The sequence below is a fragment of the Acanthopagrus latus genome, chromosome 4 (genome assembly GCF_904848185.1).
Source record: "Acanthopagrus latus isolate v.2019 chromosome 4, fAcaLat1.1, whole genome shotgun sequence".
In the NCBI taxonomy this organism is placed as follows: domain Eukaryota; kingdom Metazoa; phylum Chordata; class Actinopteri; order Spariformes; family Sparidae; genus Acanthopagrus; species Acanthopagrus latus.
The window spans coordinates 5,575,022-5,598,453 of record NC_051042.1 but is presented as its reverse complement, the minus strand read 5'-3'; the positions used below and the strand labels follow the sequence as shown (position 1 = coordinate 5,598,453).

The 23,432-nt window shown below is 40.6% G+C and overlaps 2 protein-coding genes across 6 annotated transcripts in view; one reads left to right on the top strand and one right to left on the bottom strand.

Moving 5' to 3' along the window:
• Positions 1-3,244, bottom strand: part of itga11a (integrin, alpha 11a) — a 76,326-nt gene extending 73,082 nt beyond the window's left edge. The window contains exons 1-2 of one of the 3 annotated variants that reach the window (XM_037094604.1): positions 3,077-3,244; positions 2,731-2,886 (exon numbers count right to left, since the gene is read on the bottom strand). The gene's annotated coding sequence lies outside the window, so the exon portion shown is untranslated. The remainder of the gene's footprint in view (positions 1-2,730; positions 2,887-3,076) is intronic. The other 2 variants (XM_037094602.1, XM_037094603.1) reach the window with 2 other exon arrangements.
• The window catches only part of coro2ba (coronin, actin binding protein, 2Ba), a 52,019-nt gene continuing 30,635 nt past the window's right edge, over positions 2,049-23,432 (top strand). Inside the window, exons 1-5 of one of the 3 annotated variants that reach the window (XM_037094609.1) lie at positions 2,049-2,267; positions 2,801-2,884; positions 3,484-3,654; positions 3,981-4,101; positions 5,546-5,656. In XM_037094609.1, coding sequence (XP_036950504.1) covers positions 5,642-5,656 — 15 coding nt within the window. In that variant the 5' untranslated portion in view covers positions 2,049-2,267; positions 2,801-2,884; positions 3,484-3,654; positions 3,981-4,101; positions 5,546-5,641. Of the gene's footprint in view, positions 2,268-2,800; positions 2,885-3,483; positions 3,655-3,980; positions 4,102-5,542; positions 5,657-23,432 lie in introns of all 3 variants that reach the window. The other 2 variants (XM_037094608.1, XM_037094610.1) reach the window with 2 other exon arrangements.

Sequence of the window (23,432 nt, the reverse complement as noted above, 5' to 3'; positions counted from 1 at the left end):
TAGAGACAGTGGCTGGTTTCATCTGATTCATCTGTTTTGTCTTTTCTAACAGTCATCTGCTGAGTGGACTGATTAAATAACGACTTACAGAATAATATTTCCCGCCACTTCAGAGTGAATCATGAGGGATTCCACTGAGTACTGATGTGCATGAAGGGGATGAGTAAAGGAATGAAGGGATTCCATGTACAAATATATTAGGAAATGTGAGGCCTGCAGGCAGAGATTCAGCTTACTAGAAATCTAACTACACATCTTATTGTTGCCAATTATCATCTGGAGTGCTGCAACTGTTGGGTTATGAGCTGTGGAGAGCTCACAGGCCACTGTGTGTGTGCGCATTCTGAGGAGCTGGATATGAAGTGGCTTCCATATGCTGTAACAAAACACTTCACATGTGACATGTGGCAGTATATGATGAAGTGGCATACATTGTTGTTGAAAACATAAGAGACATTCACATTTACCGTGCAAGTAAGTATTCATATTACTCAGCATGTTTGGCACTTATTAAAGTCCTTCCACTGTCAACAAGCCAAATAAACCATCCTGTAAACAGAGTCAGCCATGTTTTGACAGCCATTATAACACAGACAATTACAAGCTTTCAGCTGCTGACTTCAGACTATTGTGTGTCTGGGAAAGGTTTGCCTAAGAGGTAGCTAAGCGATGACTGTATAATCTTCATAAATCAGTAATGGAAAAAAAGTATGGATTGGCAAAGTGACAATTTATTTGGCAGCCACTTCAGAAAAGGTCCTGGACTGTCTGGCAGCCTAACTTTTGGACATTAATCTTAACAAGCAACTACATACAATTCTTCCTGATTTACTAGGATAAGAATGTTTTTTTTTCTCTCTCTCTCTGTAATCGAATATATAAAATCCTGTTGTATGATGTATTGATAAAAAGCAAGTAATGGTTGATTGCCATTAAAGCTTAAGATAGTTAGCTTGTTAGCTAGCCAGCTTAACAGGCAAAATGCCAGTTAACAATATTACAGGGGGGAAAACGTGATATTTTTGAATATATTATTACAATGTATGGTAATGAACGGAGAGACACATTGCCCTTCTGAAAAAAACAGCATAGACCAGCATGATTTCCGGTCACGAGCATCCCTTGCACCAACATGCTGGCAGGGAACACCTGTGCCTGAATCCTGTTCAATCAGCATCTTGATTTGCCACATCTGTCAGGTGGATGGTTAATCTTATTGGATTTTAACAAATGTGTGCTCAAAATCTGAAAGTCATTATTTTGTGTACATAAAAAAGAAAAACATTATAAAATAGTTACTTCAACTTGTGAGAGAAATGGGAGCATTTATAGTATTGTATTTATATTTTATGTATATGTAGTGCAGTATCGACCAGTGTTGCCACAGTTACCTTGAAGAAGTAATCCAATTACTGATTACTCCTTTAAAAAGTAACTTAGTTACTTTACTGATTACTTGTTTTTAAAAGTAAGTACATTAGATTACAAGTGACATTCAGCAGGCTCTTTATAATTACTGCCTCCAAGGTCAAGACTGAACGTTTAACCAACCAATGACGACAGGGCAAACTCTATCAGCTGTGGATGATCATGAGATATGATAGAAAGCCACAGCTACCACTAAACAGCCTCTAAAGAGACCTTGCGTTGGTGTAAGGTGACACCAACGCAAGACCCCCCCCCCCAAACATAAACATTCCGTGTGGCCTTCAGATTTCTCCAGGTAGGAGTGCTGAAAATGTGACTTGTCGTGTATGCGAAATCACTCTCTGAGACACAAGAAGAAAGGAATATTATGAAAATAATAGTAACGCACAGTGACTTGAATAACTAACTTTAATCTGATTACTGGTCGGAGTAGAGTCACTGGTATTTACACTTTGTTTCAGGTGCCCTCAAATGACCCCAAAATCTTGCAGGTTTGAAGCTTGTGTACGGTGGTGTACAGTGACAACCTCACTGACTCTTTGTGCTGTACTGGACTTTCACAGCCAGCTTCACTCCTTCTCATACTCTGCAATATGAGTTCAGTGAGCTTTTTTTTTTTTTTTTTTCCGACAAACTGAGACTTTCTTGATTTGAAGAATTATCTTTTAAATTGACAAACATCTTATGTGCAGTTCATGGCACAATTCAAGCAGGATCATTTGTCACTCTTCCTTCACCACCACAAAGTTTTTCCTTCAACAAGTTCTGTGGGGCAAACAGAATCGGGCGCCATATTTATTTGACCACCCCAAGTCCGGTGTTCTGACAGTTGATGCTAGGTAATGTACTATTAGCTAGCTCATTCTGAAAGGCAGGAACTATCTATCAGAATGGACAACTAGCCGTACTTCTGTATACATATATGATGAAAAGTAGCTCACTCTGTCAGGAAAGAAATAGCCATCATAACGGACCAATAATGATAGATTTATAACTACAGTTAGCTAAAAGTGACATTAGCATAATATTAGCTCGTTTCGTCAGGTAGCTAGCTTGGTCACAGTTGACATCGGCAGTAAGTTAGCCAATAAAACGAACATTAACACCAACTGTAATGATAGTATTTATTAGTGGCGAACATACATCTGTGACCAAGCTACAGTATACTTTACTTTCTGGGTTAAGCTACTCTAAACACAAAAGAAAATTGCCACATCACTGTCGCGCCAACAGCAGGGATTCAAATACAGATACATAGATGTTGTTAGATTTAAATGACTGCCAATGTGTCAGAAACCTCACCTGTTACCTGCCAAGCTTTTAATGAGGTTATGTCCCACTGCTTCACCGGCGCCCATCACACCTCAAGCAGGTGCACCCACAGACACATACACGTCGCCGCCACACCGAGCCGCTGGATCCAACGTTGAAGTCGCAGCCATATTGGATATATCAGGTCTGACATGTAAAGGAATACAAGTAGACTGAAAACTGTTCTAAAGAAAAAGCATTTTACATTAAACTGAATTTGATTAATTGTTTTTACATTCAGTGATTTATATTAATTTAAGTACTTAATGAAAATCATTGAGACAAAAAATGATCAAAATCTGCTACTTGTTAAGTTAATTAGTTATAAAATATACACCTGAGACCATAACTCCCCTTGCTTGACACTGTTTTGGAAAAAGTCGTCCAAAGGTCTTGAGAAAGGAGGGATATTTAAAAAAAAAAAACACTGGCAATAGAACCAGACGACTAATTACATGACTTTCCCACAAGATGGCAGCACACTGCTAAATATGGTGGAGTCCTCCAGGTCACGCAGCTGTCAGAGAGTCAGAATAGTAAACAACAGGGAAATGAAATTCCTAATGCAAAACAGACTCACTATAATTTACTGGAACAGAGAAGAATTGTGGATTTAAAGCCAAGCCAGACGGTGGCCTCTCGTGTTTATCATTCCTTATTTTAAATTGAAGCTTGTTGACATCCATGCCTATGAAAGAAAAAAAGAAAAGTTCTTCTCCTCCATCCTCCATTTTCTTTTAACAGGAGCATGCAGAGGTCTGGTGGAACATGTGAGACATTGACTGGTCGGGAGGTTCCTGTATTTGCCACCTCCACCCAATGGATGAAGTCTGTTTCCAACACCTTTTCATGATGTGAACTGGAGGATTACGTATTTCCAACATCCTGGAAAACTGAACTTCAATGGCACAACATGTAAATGTCACACTAGGTCATGCTCCTGCAGGTTGTAGAACGAAGCTGCTTGTGTTCTATTCATTCAAATGGTCTGTAATTCCAAACTTCATGACATTTTATCAAAAATGCTTTCAACAAGACTTGTCAGTACATTTATTTTAACAACCTTTATGTGTTTCTTACAATGCAGAACAACCTGTCATATGAGCAACATCATATGCCTGTAATGGACAACTAAGTGCTCTCATTGCCTGACTTTGGCAACAGACCACGATCTCCTCATATAGATTTTGAAGACCCTCTCCCTCTACTCCTAACACAGGAAGTACTATTGTTCTCAACAGGAAATGCTGAGAGTGGGGCTCTTAGATGAGACTGAGATTGAGGAGCAGAGTGATCATTCGGTAACAACATGTGAAGACCCAAAACCATCATGACCTGCTTGCGATGGACAGTTTCTCTCAGGTGACTCAGTCTGGACTCCTTCTGTCTTTGTCCTCCTGACCTCCACTCCAGCATGTGCAGGCACTTACAGTACACACTCACATACATTGACGTACATTAGGAGGCACAGAACAGAGCCAGTATTGTGGGATGCAGCCACAAGAGTCTCACACAGCTACGGGAAGTTAAGCCATGGTAACTGAGTTGGAATCTTGGCTTGTCTCTAGCATCCCTCTCTTTACACAATTAGTATGACAAAGATGTGTTGCTCTGTGAGTGTGGGCGCCTTTGTCCTACTATACTCTCATGCTCACCAGGAAAGCATGAACAACTCAAAACTGAACGTCACAGCATTTCTGATTTCTCTGAGATATTTATCTGGATTTTAGACTTTGAAGTGTCTTTGGGTTTAAGATTAGAAGGAGAGGAGTTAGGATGTAGATTACAGAGTGTAGCGTTAGAATCAGTGTGCAAGTGTCATGACATTATTATGGATGTTTTACAATGCTGTGAAGCTAACCTATCTGTTAATAACTGATCTTTGTCCTTTTTGATCGCATCATAATTGATTTAAGCTACAGAATTTCTAAAAATAAGTGCAATATGAACAGATCAGAATTTGATTTGATTGAGTTTTTGCTCAGCCCTGGTTTAGTGTGAAATTAAGATACGTGCAGAGGCTGACGGTGAGACATGTAGAAATAAACAAGCGCGTTAAAGAGGGTCCTCATAAGTACAGCATTACAACTTTCACCTCAGTGATCTTGTGTATGTGCATGTGTATGTTCCTAGACTTCCTATATCGTTTCCAAGAGAAATAACTCTATTCAGTGTGGTGTTGCATTAACTCGGTGCAGAAATCAAAAAATGTCCTTGTCTCTTCCCATCAATGTGTGTGTCACTCACACACGAGGACACACGCACGCACATTTACACACACCAGATGACGTGCAGCCAGATCCCTGCCTGAGTAGCAGACTGCGACACAACGTCCAACTCCCTCCCTCCCTCTCTCTGTCTCTCCCTCCCTCCCATCCTCCCTCCCTTTCTCTCTCTGTTTCTGCAGTCCTCTCCTCTCCTGTCCCAGGCAGCACTGCTCCCGCCTCCTCCTGCAGCCGTGCCTGACTGGTCATCAATAAGCTGTATTAGCCCATCACTAATCATATTGCGAGCGACAGAGAGTGAGAGAGTATGGCAGCCAGACTTTGAGGGCATCATCACATTGTGTGTGTGTGTGTGTGTGTGTGTGTGTGTGTGTGTGTGTGTGTTTGCGTGTGAGCAGTTAGGGACGGAGGTGGGAGGGGTGTATCCTAGCGAGGAGCTTTTCCCTGTTGTAGTAACCAACCGCACGCCGGCTGCCAGCCATTACTTCACTGCAGCAGCAATCAGCCCCTCCGTACTTAGTGAGCCAGACACACTAACCTGTCTGTCCCTCCTCCTCTCTCCCTCTCTGCATATTCAGCAGAGCTGCCCTCCTCTCCTCCTCATCACTCTGCCACTCCTGCGGCGCTGCTCTCTGCTTGAAGGGGACACTGGCCTGCTCCTCACCCACTGATTCTGCATGACTGTCACAAAGGTAAGAACGATGTGGACGTGAACAACTTTAATCATGTCACCCTGCAATTTGGGCTTTGGGGTTAGATTGGACTGTGACGGTTATTTAAGGTGTAATTCTCACCGTGTGTGTGTGTGTGTGTGTGTGTGTGTGTTTGTCTGTCTGTGGAGGAGTGAAGATGAGTTTTTGACTGGTGCTGGAGTTGCCGGGTTGTGCAAGGTTATCAGGATGCTGCTGCTGCCTGAGGATGTGTGTTAATGTGGATGACTGTTCTCCCATTAGAAATACAGGCTGGCTATGATAGAAAACCAACATCAGATTCTCCAATATACAGCGTATTGCAGGCAACATTCATCATTCTGTGTGTGAGGAAGTTATTCTTTTTTGTCGTTGTAGGAGGTATAGAAACTTTATTAGAATAAGACTCAGAGGGGGTATTTGGTATTCGGCCTGGTATTTCAAGACTAGAATGTGTCTTATAGGTACTGTTAATTTGTACAATACTCTCTTTCAAATCCAGTTATCATATTGATTGTTGAGACGTGGTGTTGGTGGTAATATTTGGCAGATTTGTTTGTCTACGGTATTTAATTAAATAACAGTAAAAATAGGAGAACTGGTAAACATTGTTTACTAGCTGATGCTGGAAGTACTTTAGGAGATACAGCGTATCTCCTAAAGTCCTGCTGTCGCTATGACAGATAGTGATTTATATACTACTTAAAAGAAAGATTCCCATCATAGGATGCACATTCTGGCTTACAGAGGCTTTCTAAGAGGTTCAAGTCATGACTTCAGTATTTTGGATCTGGGCAAGTGTCATTGTGCGTCAGTCATGCTGTGGCTTCTCCTCGTTCTATCATGGCTTGTATCATACCTCATTTGTACGTAACTTTGGGCAAAAGATAAATAAATGTAAATGTAACTGAAAATACTGTCACATTATGGTGACTCAGCCATCATTTCAAGATGAGAGCAAGTTCCTACAAGGCAGAATTTTAGGGTTAAGACCAACCCAATATCCATACTAAATGCTGACAATGTACACCTTGGCATACCTGAGATATGTTGAAACTTTAGTCTTTATATGCTAACTTTATATGCTTATATGCTAACTTTATGATTCTTCCAGTTCAGTTTTCAATTTTATGTTGCGATAATACCATGCTTATGGTCTGGTTAGGTTTAGGCACAAAACACTTATTGTAAGGTTCATAAAAAGATTATGTTTTGGCTTAAAATACCTAAAAATGTCAAGAATATTCATGCTTATAAATGTTGAAATGCCATCCTGAACAGTGGTCCCTGCTGTAATGACATTAAAGTCAGCTCATATACATGTAATGTTAATGTGATGTGACATAGAAATGTCATCATGGTACATATGACACATACAGATTGAATGATCATGGGTGACACAAACATAACAATGCTTACATTTGTTGTGGTTGGAATCTGATTTGGGGTTGATTTAAGGTTCAGTTTTTTCAGTGCAGTTTAGAATATTTAAAATCATTGTGGAATAAATATAAGAAGAGGATGCGTCAACTGAACAACAGATGTGAGAATGTGTGTGTGCATTATCAGTTTCGAGATGAACTTAGAGTGGGTGTGTCAGAATGTTTACGCGCGCCCATGTGTGTTTGATGGTTGCAGACTGTGCTTAACGCAGCAGCAGCCAGTTGAATCCTCTTAATCAATTAACAGAGGAAGGGGGAGAGAGAGAGAGCGAGAGACACTAAGAAAAAGAGAGAGAGAGAGAGAGGAAGCGAGAGAGAAACAGGAGGACTCAAACAGAGAGGAAATTAGCGCACCTACTCCCATGTAGAGAATTAACCTGGACCAAAATAGATGACCCACTGTAGTCACAGGACAATGGCCTATTTACTCACACTGGTGGTTACACACCTGTGAGCTCCACACAGAAGTTGTGTTGATACAGAATGGTGCCGTTTCCTGCCTGCAGTCTCCAAGCACATACATTTACAGACGATTGCTCTCGAAGTACAATTTTTCCTCCTGTGTGTGAGAGTGGTGTGTGGGAGGTGTGTGCTCCACTGCGTGGGTGGACGCTCTCCACTATGAGAACTGAAAGAGGAAAAAGGTCAGGTGCCAATGTGTTGGCTCTGAACCATTACCTAAATCTGACTGTAGACAAGGCCAAGAGCGTGGAAGAGAATTTTAATGAGAATTTTTGTTGTCTTTGCTTGCATTTTGATTCCTACCTGCCATTATGGAAATGAAGTGAGGAGGACGGAGTGAAAAAAAAAAAAAGACTAAAACATGCTTTGACATCTCTGTAAAAAAAGGGTATGAAAGCACATTAACGGGTGGTATCTAAAAGATGATGGCTGTGTGGGAGAGGCAGAGAGAGACAGAGAGGGAGCGGGAGTCTAGGGAGCTGTTTTCATGGCTGTGCCTGCCAACAGCAGAGAAGTCACCTTGGGAGGGAAACAGGACGAGAGCTTCTCTGCTGACGGGGCTAAACAGCCCTCTTCCCCTCAGCACACAGACAGACTGACAATATTCTGGAGAGACAGTCCCTGATACTTAGTATCAGTCCAAGATTTATACAGTCTGGTTTGACCTCCAACATTACAATTTGCAGTGATCTGCATTGAGGACAAAGACATGTGCACGTGTGGCATGAGCATCCAGTGACATGTCATGTTTATTGACTCGGCTTATTAGCTCACCTTGGATTATCTACTTATGCTCATTAGCACATCTGCATAACTGATCAATCAGATGCTCAATTCAAAGGCTCAATGGAAGAGATGTAAAATGGGATTCTAAGTGAAGTGTCTGTGCTCTAATTTAATGAGTCATAAGCTAATGTGTTGCTGTCGAACATTTAACATCAGCAACCTATTAAGTGAGACAAAAGGAGAAATAGATTGTCGATGGCTCATCAAGTCACGTGTGTTTTTTGACAAAATGATAAAGGTCGGACTGGCAACATGTGCTCGTATCAGACCAGTAACAACAGAGAGATGATACTAAATGTCTTATCAAATGTATGATGTATAGCCTGTTGTTTCATGTGCGCATATGAAAGATTCTTCTTCTTGAATTTATCTCAGTTGGTTAGTTGGTGGTATATGGGACCCATGTACAGAGGCTGTGTCCTCACCACAGCAGCTCGGTTTTTGAATACTACCCATGTTTTATTGCTGTGTGTCATCCTTTTCAGCCCCCTCTCTTCTGGTCGTCTAAGTCAATCCTATCAGTAAAGCCAGGAAACAGCAATACATTTATTGGTTACTGTTCATCCCTTAACAAGTACATCCAACGTTATTTTTCCAAAGCAGACGAAATGATTTTGAAAAGATTTTTAGCTAGGATAATTATTCCCGAAAGAGGTGGCTGCGTTGAAGATGGGCCAAGGATGCCATAAGATTTCGAAAAGAAAGAAAAAAGCCGTGAATCTTGAAATCACCTCACTAAAAATCCGAGGTAGTTGTGGTTGTCATAGTAACACAACACACTCAGCTCAGGAGTTCTCAGTTGGCATTAGAAACATTAAGAAATCCTCGCAAACACTTTATGTTTTGCTAGTTTGTCCTCGAAGGAATAAAAGAACACGTTGAACAGTTTTCCATATTTAATAGTTTATTTGTAAGTCTGCAGAGCTCCTGCAAAGTGATTGAGAATGGATGTGTATTATTTAAATTAATGGATTAACAATATAACATAGTATAAAATAAACTGTAAAGGTGTCTGTAGATACTGTATATGCATGTTATAAAGGGGGTTGGGTGACGCAAGGTTCCCTAACAAAGAAAGTGGTGCTGTGGTCTAAACAAATTTGGGAACCACCAATATGTATTGTGTGTGTGTGTGTGTGTGTGTGTGTGTGTGTGTGTGTGTGTGTGTCAGAAACGGATATGAATGTCAAATACTGTATATGTGATTTGTGTCTCACTACGATAGACCACACAACAAGAGAGAGAGACAGACGACTGTTCCCTCTGACAGAAGTAGGTCACTGGATGTTTTAAATCCACAGTCTTTGCTTTCAAACGTGACCTTACTGGACTGCGTCTTCTGTGCGAGGACACTTAAGCTCTTTAGCTTTTTAACACCAACACTTTAGTCTACTGGCAATCATTGCTTTTGGCCTGGAGGTTTACTCAATATATTGCTTCCAAATATCATAAACCCTCAAATTGAACATTATAATATGATTTCTTTAATACCTGAGGCGGATGCATTCTCTAAATTGCTGGATGATGTGATTATACAGTTTGTTCAGGAGCAGAAACGTCCCTCTGTGTATAACTTTAGCCCATAAGTGCTGGCTCAGTTCTGTGTCCAGGACTTTTGACATGGCTGAGGAGTTGCTCAGGAGATGGGTGATGCACTATTGACTGGAGTTTACGTGAATCAAATACCGCAAAGAACAAACTACATTTTTTTGAAATGTTTTTAAAATCTCTGACTGATGTTTTTGCATATTTTAACTCTGAAAATGACTCATTTTTTACAAACTGGAGCTGCTCCATGAATTGGTATTTAATTTTCAGGCAAATATTTCAAACGTTCGATGGCTCCAGCTTCCTTAATATTATCTGAGGCTGTGAAGCGCATTTTATTTTTGTCATTTTATTCATTCTCTATCAGACACTAGTGTTTGCCATTTGGATAGATTTTCTTTCAGATACTGTACTTCAAATTTTATTAAAAGGTAACTCCACTAATACACATTAAAGTGAGTTTACAAAGCTTGAGGAGGATCTCTGGTTCAGTTGTATCGCTTTAAATAATTTGTGTTTGAACTGTCCGTATGAGTCCAACAGTGTTATAGAAGTAAAGTACAACATGAGACCAGTGGACTGCTTTTAAAAACCTGGTGCCTACATTACCCACAATGCAATTTAGCCATTGAGTGACGTCTCTAGAGGCAATGTATCAGATTACGTGTAGCTTCCTCTGGAGCCACAAAAGGCTTCATGCTACTTTATTTACATATGAAGCCGTACTCCTCACACAATTTATTGTGTAGAATTACCCTTTAGGCGTCAGGAGTTTGCCTTGTGTTTGTGTCAGCATTACCGTACATTGTGTTGGAATGCTGTTAAAAAGGCTGTAAATGTTCATACTTCACTATTGTGACATGAAAATGAGTCAAATATTGTAACAAAGTGAAAAGATTTCTGCAAAACTCAACCTGCGGCTCTCAGTGGCGTGTCAGGAAACTGCCAGCGCAGCTCACACATCAGGGCACGGCAGGGGATCATTATTGCTATATCTGGACACTCTGTTCTCGTTTGCTTTGTGATTGCATGTATGTCTGTGTGTGGAGAGTGTGTGGATGTGGGTGGGAGGGCACAAATGTGAGTTGGCAGACACATTACAGTATGTGTAGGTGGGTGGATAACTTCCACCGCTACTACTAAATCTGCACCAAGTGTTGGGGATCTTGTGATATCAGTAGAAGAACAAACCTGTTTATCTGCTGTCTTTTGACCTAAAACTCCTGTGAATATGTGTGTCTGCATCCTCAACACTGTTCAGCTTCATCTCAGAGAAGTTAAATGGAGCCCTGCAGTTCACAGCTGCTCTCTTACATAAGACACAAGTAGGATGAATAAACCCATACAGTAGATCTACTCTAGTTTGTTCAAGGGCAACTTTAGTGTCCTCTGACAATGCAGGGGGCAACAGTGGCTAGCCCAAGCATTGATTGTTGCCCTGAGTTACCTTCCTGTCAGTTTTAGTTTTGCTCTCAGTCCACGGGGCACAAGGGAGAAGCACAATGGCCACAGTGGGATTTCTCTGTGCAGGAAACTGACCTCTCCAGAAGGCTGAGGTCAGCCAGCCCCTCTGTCTGCCAAATGACCTTCAGCCAGAGACGTTGGGAAATGAAAGCACAGACGGCCTGAATTCTGTTTCATATTCAAAGCAATTTCTGAGCATTAAGCAACCAATTCAACCGTCCCGTAAAGCATAACGGCGAGCTGCTGGCATCCGAAGAGTTGCTCAGACCGCTCGGACTGTTCTTTTGAAAACCCAATTTGATTAGAAAGCTGTGATTTGCACAGCAACCCCTAAAAATGGTCCAGTTGTTTTCGGTTGGATACCACAGAAAGAGCAGTGTGCCAGTGCTGGGGAGGGGGGGTGGGGAGGAGGACAGAGGGACGCTGAAGGAGGAGAAGAGTGACTAAGATGAGGAGGGGGAGGACTGGCCTTCCCCTTTTTGTTCCTTTAGACACCAGCAGAAATGCTCCCCAGCTGACACTAAAGGGAGTCCATGTGGTGATAAATGATTGTCTGTTCACAGAGGATGGACACACACACACACACACACACACACACACACACACACACACACACACACACATACACACACACACGCACCCCATACAAACTTATGCATGTATTACTATACTTCACAGGACCCTTTGTGACTTCAGTCATTTTCTGGCTCATAGTTCTAACCCTCACCATCTGCACTGCACCCCCGACCTCGCCCTAATCCTTTTTTAACTTTGGCCCTCAAATTAAAAGTCTAGCCCTTGAGTCAGATACAAATACTTTCACCCATCAGAACACACCCGTGAACAGTGTCCAAAATTAGCACCGTCCACCAGAAAATGCTGGTAAAAATATACAACTGTGTGGTAGATTAGCTACACTCACCAGCCAAAAACGAAAACATTAATCTACTGAACATTCACATTCAAGAGTTAATTTTTCACCTGACCATGACCAGCCACAAGCATATTTTACCATCATTTGTTTGGTGGACGAAGCTAATTTGTAGCAATGTGTACATGTCATAGAAACAGCAATAAGCACCATAAACAAAACCCAACACATTATTATTCTTGAACAACTGAACAGGTTGAGTCCCAGTGACTCCCAACACGATTCCCAAACAACTTGACTTTTGAATTGTTCCATACCTACATTATATACATGAATGCAGTTACGTCATGTACTGACTTGTTTCTCTGTGGACACATTGGTCTCCTGGGTGAAACTCCTGTAATTTTGTTGCCCAACCACCATCCCCAACACCTTCCTATACAGTCTTTTCTGTTCTTTATACTACTGACTTCCTCCTTCGCTGCAGTGATAAATACTATAGCCACTAGAGGTTGTTGTTGAACAAGAACAGTATATAAGGTCGTACTAAACTGCTTTCACAGTCGACTTCAGCAGTTATTAACACACAAATTGAAAGTGAGAAAAATGACATCCAAGGCTTGAAATTAAAAAAATAACCGCAACATTTTCACATATGATCCATGCAATATAAACGGTAACAGTCACAGCCATCACAGAGATAAAAATACAAAAAGAAACACATGCACACGCCTGTTTTATCTCTAGCAAGCACTTTATATTTAAGCTCCCTGACGTGAATTCTATATAATTCAAAGTAGTGTTCCAGCTGTGTTAAGTGTGTTTGCAATTACATATCTGCAAACACTCCAATTATGAAGGAGGCCCACACTGCTGTGATGTCAGGCACACATGTGTGGTTGGAAAGACGTCTGAAAGCCATTTTCAGTGTGTTTATGGTGCAGCTTCTGCTGTTAACTGAGCAGCTGTAAAGACTCTCATTGCATAAAAGATATTTAGAGATATGAAAGCTCTGACACATCTAGCTGATTATCATATTGCATTTTTTATCTGCTTTTATTGTGATTTTATTTGTACAATTGAAATAGAAAATAAACATTTACACGCACAAATCAAAGCACATCCACACTTAAACCGTCTGAATTCTTTACTCGGGGCACCTCGCCCACCATAAATCTTAACTGAGTCTGATTTAGACCACTGGCCATTTATCAAGCTGAATGTTTACCCGCACACTCTCACACACACACCAACACACAGGCAGACACATTAAACCGAGGGCTAAATCGCCAACCTAGCAACCCAAAACCTGCTATTCCCTTGGTAGCAAAAAATACACAACAGCTTATCAGATAAAGAATACTAAATCCAGAATTAAGCTTTTTTTTTGTTTAGTATATTCACTCTAAATGGAGCAGATGGACGAATTACACTGGCTAGTTACACCGCTAGTTGTGTGTGTGTGTGTGTGTGTGTGTGTGTGTGTGTGTGTGTGTGTGTGTGTGTGTGTGTGAAAAGGAAACCAGACAAAAAAGTGTGAGAAAAAAGGAAAATAGTTGTGAGAAAAGCCACAGAAAAGCATTCACTGCAGGAAGACATTCAGATCTCATGAGCTCATTGCCTGTCAGAAAGCTTCCTAACCCCGCTCAATGTGTGTGTCTCCCTGTGTGTGTGTGTGTGTGTGTGTGTGTGTGACTGTCTGTAAAAACTGTACTTTTCAAATCGGAGTGAAAAGCCTGTCGTGTATTTCCAAGGAAACCCTTCTCTCCTCGTGTCACTGCATGAATCATCGCTCCACTGCGAAGGCTTTCAGACAGTCCAGACTCTCAGATAGCAGATGACTCTCTCACCGAAATATGACTTGAATCCTTTGCAGCCGTGCACACAGGAGTTCTTTGTTGTCACTTTTGTTGAATTAAAAAGTTAACTTTTGGATTTCCCTGTGGGAGGTTGGCTGAAATAAAAGAGGACAGATTCATGTGAAATTATTTGTGAACGTCCTCCAGAGGAAATAAAGACACAGGAGAGAGTGGCTATTACCAGCATCCCCTTTCCCCTCCAGCTGAGATTAGGTGCACATCCCATGGAATATGTGTGTGTTTGTGTGTGTGTGTGTGTGTGTGTGTGTGTGCGTGTGCGTGTGCGTGTGCATGTGTGCTGTCTGTACAATCAGGACATAGGATGTGCTTCCTGTTTGTGGGCCTGGGGACAAAAGCAATAAATGCATCAAGACAGATGCAGTTTGGCTTTGTTTATGCAAGTGTGTGTGAAAAAAGTTATTTGTAGACTATAACTTTCTCGTACTCTGCTGTTCAAAGCTTATACATGAGTAGGATAATGAATTCCAAAGAAACCTCTTCAAGAATTGTGGTGAAATTGTGCCATAAAGAAATGTTGTATATCTCGCAACATCTGCATTTTATGTAGGAAGCCACTGGTAGTAAGACTCTGTACTAGCTGTCATGATGTGTTGCGACTTGTGCTGCACAATTAATTGAGATATTATCACGATCATAATATGGCTATGTTCAAAATAAATTAAAACATCTACAGATGTTAATAGTCACATCATCATGACTTTATTAATTTTGATAAAAACAGCGATGCAAAGGGTCTCTATACAAATTTCCAATTTGTTCCTGTCTCTTGTCTCCTCCTTCAGTCTGTGTTTCACCTTAAAGCTGCAGCCATCTTCTTTCTTTTTTCTGTCTAGCTATCTGTCCGTCTCTATGTTTATCTACGTGTTTCCTCTTTTTAATCTCTGCGTCTCTCTCTCTCATTCAGAGTATCCTAAAGCTTCTGTGGCCATTACAACAGAGCTGCGGTGAAACAAACGGCTCTCTTGTCAGATAGTATCTGGCTTTAGTACATTGAAACAGATTGAATGGCTCGCAGCAGCAGTGTGGAAGTTATATAATGGCGACCAAATATTCCCCTCTCATTATTCTTTAGTCCCACAGGTGATAATCACAGTGTTAGGGGTCTAAGTTCAGACACATTTGTGACAAAAAGCTCCATTCAGTAAAATGGTTATTTTGTCCAAGACACTTGTATCACAAAGGAAGGTCAAATACAAGAATTAACTCAGTTTACAGTCCAATAGTTCCATCTGCATTCTCCAAAATGATCATACGGTTGAATCAACACCTCCTTGAAAGAGTTTCAACAAAAAATGGGCGCTATGACCTTCACAAAGGGAGGACTTAATGTGAGACGGTTGTATTAGACTGTACTGGTTTTAGCTAGGCTTACCTGATAAACTGCCAACTATAATAACTTTGTATCCACCAAAGTAACTTCTGGGATGTTGGACACATTAATGTGGTTAGAATTAATTGTAAAGAAGTCAAAATAAGCAAAAAACACAGCCAGTAAATTTACCAGACACAAACTCACATGTTCGCCAACCTTATTCTGAGGTAAGGAAGGTAAATGCTACGTTTTGACCCAATCATCTACAGCAGTATACAGACCAACTTCCTGGTTCAGCTTCTACCCACTGTACTTGATGTAATGTGGCACAAACATCGTCTTCTCAGTTGGGATTAGGAGCATCTGGTGAAAAGATGTCAGCTTCTTGACAACTTCTTTTGTCTGACTGCTCATCTTTCATTTCTCATTGAACTGCTGTGAGCTTTGAGATCTCTTGAGAATACATTTTTCTCATAACTGATTTGAATAATGTCCACAACACCCACGCTGCAATAAAGTGGAATAGTCCCAAGAAACCAATCTGTCCCTTTAATAGTCACAAAGCAAGTGAACTGACTCAGTGTACACAGCTTTTCAAGTAATGATAGTGCTGTTAATTGAACAGAGATACTCTATGAGAAGCACTGGTGACATTGTAGTGGTCAATACATGTCAACCATGCAGGCCGCTGCAGTGCTGCTGCAGTGAGAATCAGGTGGTGCATCCTCTGACGGAGCTACGTTATCTGGGCTCGATGAGGTGTCATGGAATCTACTTACATAATTTTACCCCACATCATACTCGCAGGCTCGAGGCTGACAGTAACAGTGCTGTGTGATGTGCTGTGTTCACATTTCTTGCATGTTAAGCAACGTCAACTCACATTTGTGGTGCAGTCCATCATCAGTGCTGACGCCTAATGGCTTGTGATTTGTTTATCTCACCCACGTGGTGTGGTGTTCAGGCACAATGTCCTGTGATGTCTCATCTTTTCATAAACATTAATAAGACTTTATATTTACACCCCTTGTAATAAGCATTACTTTTTTTTTTTTTTATTTATCAAAAGTTTCCTTAGAAATGTTAATGCATAAAAAAAGGATGCATTTGTCTCAATAAAGCAATAAAAAGCATTTGATGAGTTTTCAAGTTCAACAAAAGTGTAATCTGATATTAATAAATATAAAATAAATAAATAAATATAAGGGGTTACCTAAATATGACACATTTGAACATACAGATTATGAATTGATCTTACTGTATGCAGAACTGTATGCTGCACTGAATGAGACGGTGCTGAAGAGTTGAGTGAACACAAGAGAGAGATGAGTGGGGAGAGAGAGCGCATCCATGGTGGATGATACCACCACCCACACTCACACTCTCTCTCACACACACACACAGACATCCTCAGCGGAGTTCATCAGGATCAAATCCAGCCCTGTATTTTGCCTATGGGAACTGATAGCAGTGTAAATATAGATAATAGTCTCTCTGCAGCACAAAATACTTCATGTGCCTTCTCTCTTACTTCAGGTCTCTACTCTGCTTTATAGTAAAGTGTTGAAATAACCTTAATACAATCCATGTTATGATATGTTTAGTGTTACTTAAAAAAAACGAAAATTCTCTTTTTAAACATCTTTTATGCTGACATGCAGCCCAGAGTTATTCACGATGTAAAATAAAGCAGCAACAGCCAAAAAGAGTAGGAACACAAAGAATTACATACAATTTGCAAGACTTAAGAATCACAAAAATAATCAATAAAATACTAAAATAAGTTAAAAAAAAAAATACAGATGATGGAATAAGAAAAGCATTAAAAGCCAACAATAAAACATGACAAGGCGCCGTCAGTAAAAGCCAGACTACATAGTGTCTTGAGGTTTCTTATAAAAGAATCCACAGTGAGAGTCCCTCAGATCCACAGGCAGACTGCTCTAATTTTAAAGGTAGTTAGTCATGGTGGTTCGCTGATAACAAACTGACGAGCCCATGAGGAGATCACATGAAGCATAAATACATAAGCCTCTTATAAAGGCGGAAGTATATGATGAAAGTGTGAGCTCTGAGCTGCAGATAAAGCTCGGTACGTCAGCAGTTTGTCACACAAGTTTGGCCGGAGCAATCAGTTTTATAATCGAGGTTTGAGTTCAACTGGCATTTGGAGACATCAGGCGCCAGGTGGTGCAGAGGGAAAACTAAACCTAGGTTCAGTTCAGAGGTCTTACCAGTCCTGTTTTGGTAGTGTTCATTGGTGGAAAGAGAGCTGTGATTACTGCCATACTGTCTCCTGGTGGTTTGTCAGGTTATCTTGAGTAGGGACCAGGATTTTGGATTGATTTGCCAAAACAAAGATATGTATGTTGTTATATATACATCATTTGAAAGGTTGTCTATATCTCAATGTGTGGAGGCAGAAACACTGAGTTTCATGTATATTGGTTACTTTCACCATTCTTGTTTCACAGAACTATTACCAGAAAGGACTTTTTTTGTCCACCAACCAAATGTTTAGTGACCGCTCAGATTTGGTGAAAACACCATTGTTTTTTTGGCCCGTGTGAAGCAGATCTACCAGCCACATGCATATTTTAAAAGCGTTTGGCTGGTGGCTGCTGTTAATTCTGTGCTTCAGAGTTTTTGCCAAGTATTTGTATTTTTTTTTTACCACAACTGAGAAATATCCTTAAAAACGTCAATATGTTCTTATTTTTCTGAGAATTTGTTCTTAATTCCAGCTGTCTGGATTTCCATGCTGTCACTATGGTTACACAGTGGGTATGGAACAGTTCAACAACAGAGGCGAGAAAACAAAGAGCCTTTAGAAATTATGGGACATTAGAATTCATACCATCCTGGTGATGTCTAACACAAACTGTCTTCTCTGCTACTTTGAATACATAACACACATTGAATATTCTGTAAAATAAACATTCTCGATGCTCGATCTCTCCAGCAACATTATCTGGCACATTCCCTCATCTAGTTTGTTTGAAAAACTCCTCAGACTTCTGTCAAGTTAAAAAGAAAATAAAAAAGAGGACAGCTTTTTAATGTGTTAGCTTTGTGATAGGACAGTTTACACTACTCAGGGAAATCCTGTGAACTGCATTGTTAAATGTAGACCTACTGTATGCATTTCCTCTGTGTTTTTGTTTGCTGGGCGGATTCACCAGCTGAGAGCAGTCCGTGTCTGCATTCCAGCCCCTCGTGTCTTCTCCGTGGGTGCTGACTGCAGCTGGGACGGTTTGCTGGGTCTGTGCTGACGTGCCAGGTCATTTATGCAAACGGATCATGGAAAGAGATGAAGTAGAAAGGCAGAGGGTATTACAGAAGCAAAGAGAGTGTGGAGAGAAAAAAGCATAGACCTGATCAAAATTTAGCTCAGATCCAAGCATTGCTAATAAGACATGGTAAATAAAGAGGCAGTGGGCAGCATGGTGTTTCATCTGTTTCATAATATTCCTCCACAGCAACATAAAGAATGTGACAACAACAAAGTCAAAAAGATGCTCTTTTATCTTGAACTCACACATGTAAACCTCAAAAACAGCTTTTATTCTGGATGTGTCTGGATGATAATTGAGAAAAGTTATGCGACTAAAATGAAGTTAAAGTTTCAGAGGGGCTGTAATCATGGTCAAACCAGACAAACTTCTTTTGAGCTTGTTGGTTCGGTTTGATGTGTGACCAGTGAAATAAAACCAAAGACTGTCTGACCAGCTCAGGGATGAAACACCACTGGACTCACTTTGACTGGTCATAAGCTTGATGTATAAGCATGCAATTGTTTGCGTTAATACAAGAACTAAATGAGTTGAAACAAACATGCAACTCTTGTCGCTGTTTTGGAGAAAAATGTGTTTCGTCTCATTTAGAGATTGAACCCAGATTGCAGATAAACACCTACGCACCACCCTGTAATCATACTTTCCACCATGCTAAGTGCTTTAAAAGTTGCACCTCCTTTTCTGCAAAGTAGTTTGTAGTTAGCCAGTTTAATGTCGACTTATTTGACAAACTGCTTGCCAGGTGTTTAAGTTGTTTTCCAGCAAGTCTCTGTATTCCTCATGTTGGTCACATAAGATAAGGACTGTAGCATAGCACTGCTCCTGACAATGAAGAATGGGAGCTGTTAACTCTGGAGCTCAGGGTAATAAAGGCTAAAAGACATTATTCCACATCGTCATGGGGATAAAAATGGTTGTGGTTTGGAGTGGAAAGCTGCTGAGTGAAGCAGTAACAAAAGGCATGCAAAAATGAAGCAGGTCCTTGTGTCATGGAAAGATTAAATGAGAACAGGTCTGCAAATATATCTAAAGCATCCCCACCCTATCACACCACTGCTATTTCTCTGTGGCAGAGAGGTGTAATGAATGTGCTGGCATCCTTTTATTGTCACTGTGAAACTGTAAACTGGCTGGACTGGAAAATGTGTCTTCACACCAATGAAACCCCAGGAAGATAGCAAGGTGGTTCAAATGAAATAACCAGGAGAGTTAGAATTTTTCCAGTACCGCTCATGATATCAGCTGCATGTGCTGACCTTTATACTGTAGCTGGATTTCCGTAAGTTTGCTTTAAAAAGAAACAAACTCCCAGACAAAAAAAGGTTCATTAGTTGTCAAGTGTGTGCACAAGTCTAGTACTGTTTGTTGGGATTTATGATTATAAATGATTGCTGTCTATTGAAGTAGTATCCTCTCACACAATGTTCCATCCACAACTGTAGCTGATTGCTTAAGTCAGTTGTAACAAATATCCAATAAACACACTGAATAATCTTAATCTGCAAAGTAACTTGTAACTTAATCAAATTAACATAGTAAAGAGGAAGTAGAAACTAGCAGAAAAAGGAAATACATCGAAATTACAAAAGTGCAGTACTTGTATGAATTGTACTGAAAAAGCCATTTCGGTCGACCCATATTCAAAACCATGGAGTATATGATTTGTGTGTCAGACAGAGCTTCAAATCTCACAACATTAAGTTGATTTAAGATGCCAGTGAGCAGAAGCAGCATGCATATACATTACACAGTTGTCCCAGTTCACACCAGTGTCAAAAACTCTCTTGGAAGAACATTTTAGTCACAAATGATATATATTTCATAGGACAACCTGACATGTTATTAGAGGGACATATCAACAATATATTGTACAACTCAGCTGTACTCTAGTATGTGTCATACTCGATATCCGTTTGAAGAGATTACTGCCCAGTCCACCCAAAGCACTGTCATAAACAAGAAACTGGGACACACAGAAAGAAGTGCTGTGCCGATAATACAATAAGCTAAATTATGACTCGGGAAGTAAGCAGATCCAGCAGGGAGGAGATGGAGCCAATAAAGAATCCCTTCTGGAATTACAGCCAAAATTAAATATTTTTCCCCAAAGAGGAAAGTGAAATGAGGTCTTTGTTTTACAATTAGCTTTTGAACTGGGACACATACTGTAGATATACTGTATTGTAGAGGTCCAATTGACAGGCTGGTAATGAACAGATCAATGCAACAGACTGGAAAGATGTGCATGAGTGAGCACATAACAGATACCCAACATATTGTTCGCTGGCCAAACACTTTTCTGCCATGCGAGTGGTATACTCTTATATAAACTTCATAATAAAGCTGTTCTACAATGGAAGACTTCTAATGAACAGATGGAGGCGTGTGGATGTAGACTGACAGCAGCATCAGTAATTGCAGTCATGTGGTTGGCGTTTTTTTGTGACCTCATCATCACAGAGTGGCTCCTCTGAAATAGGTCAGACTCACAACACATTAACCTTCAGCCACATATGGGAATACTGTCATTTCAAATGTTGCTTAACAAGCTCACATGTGGGTGCAAAAGCGATTACTGACGGCTGTTTTTCTCCCTCTTTCCCTGTGTGTGTGTGTGTGTGTGGTGTGTCTGTATTTTTGAAGTACAGTAGACATTTTTCTTTATTGACACAATAGCTGTGAAGAGCAGTATTAAAGAGGCACTTGAGAAATTATCCAAGATGTGAAAGATGTGTGTAAATAACAGTTTTGTACCTGCTCCTTGAGGACATTTTCCCTGGTCCCCAATACTACAGTACACAGTCACCACCCCCCATTCATGATCGACAGCAGTTTGATTTCTACAGTTGTGGCTTAAGCTGCTCACTTTGGTAGAAAAACCCATTAGAAGTCTTTCCACACAGCCTCTGCACTGAATAAACAGGAACATCTGGAGTTTCCCTGCCCCCACTTTAAAGCTGGCAAAGGTGCCAAAATTGCTGCAGTCTGTTTGTCCCACAGATGAGACCTTCTTTGTGTCCTGCCTGTGATAACAGATTGTGACATGCCTAGCTGCCATTTGCATTTAAAAACCAACAACAGGAGAAACCAATGGGTGAATTAGCCGTCTTGATAGCATCTCAAAGAAGCTCTGTCCTTTCTACGCCCTGTCATTTATTTCTTTTGAGCTTCTCCTCATCTCACCTTTACCATATAATAAATGGATACTTATGGAGTGCACATACTGTCACTTTTTTCATACACTGAATATTTCCCGTAGTTACCCATGGATCCACCTGCAGTGTAAATCAACTTGTCCATTAAACTGTAAGTAACTACAGAGATTACAGAGAACTGACACTGTGCACTAATATGTGTTTGAGCTTCCTGTGCAGGGATATTAGTTATCTCATTGCCCTGAGTAACTGCATCAGGCTAATGGCTCTGTACTGGCTTTGCTCTATTGGTATCTGGCATCTGCACCTTTTGCCAGACAGTTAGGCTCTCTAATAATTTGGTCCAGACCCAGATTACTGGATGGATTGGCAAGAAATTTGCTGTGAAAGCTGAAAATCCAATTCATGGTGACTCCCTGACTTTTTGTGTAGTGCCACCCGACAGCTGAAAGTCTCCATGTTTAAAATGAGAACAGAGAAACAATGAAATGTACTTATTCAAGGTTCCAATAAGATCCGATCAATGCGGTTTTTTTTGTCCATCAGTTAACCTGGGATCCTTGGACCATTTAGCATCGTTACAATATAATGGCAATCAATTAAACATTTGAATCAACTGACAGCCCTTATTACAATACAGGGGTTTGCTGATGCATCACAACATTTTAGTTTTGGCCCTCCAAGGCAAAGGTTTTGGCCCACTTGCCTAAAATGTACACTTTTAGCCCCATTAGTTAGGTATTTGTTCCTCACGTCACACTTTCGTATTGTGTGATGTGAGGAACTTTGCGAGGGACCACCAGCAAGGCTTTAGACTATCAATCTTATTGTACTCTCTTTTGTTTGGTGACCTATGTTGTATACAGATATCTTAACTTAGCTCTTTATAATGTACTCTGTTAAAATGTAAACAAAGTAGTGATGCATATGATTTGAATTTTGGTCAACTGTGTCCAATCCATGATGCTGAAAATTTGTAAAGTTGTTCTTGGCATCAATACGACTATTTGAAATAGGGTCGAACAATGTCAGATTTCTCTGCTTCCATTCCTTGCTGGATTAATTATCACATTCCTTTGACTTTCCAAGCAGTATTACACGAATGATAGAATGTCAGTATTCCAGCAGCACAAACTGTTGTTGCCAAGGTTCAGATGGTCACTGTCTGGAATGGAGTCCTTGGCCAGGCAGATGGTCTGGCACTTGGCTCGGCCAAGTTCTCTGTCTAGGTTCGCTTCCATGCTCTCCATCCATCTAATCATGCAAAGCGAGACAGAGTGAGAGAAAGCGAGAGTGAGAGGACGTAGGAGAGAGAGTGAAGTGAGAGCAACCCAGACAGTGATTGATAGAGGAGGCAGAGATACTGAAATGATGTTCATCTGGTCGATGACACAGTCGGGCAGGATTTCCTGGCACAGTGAGTCTCTGTAGGGCTGAACTTCAAAGCTTTGTGTCTCATCTGTTTGGATGAACCAACAGATTCCCAGACTTGTGAAAAACTGAGCAATAGAAATACCAAATACTTTATATAAGAATCAGATCAGATGATTTTGAAATATTAGA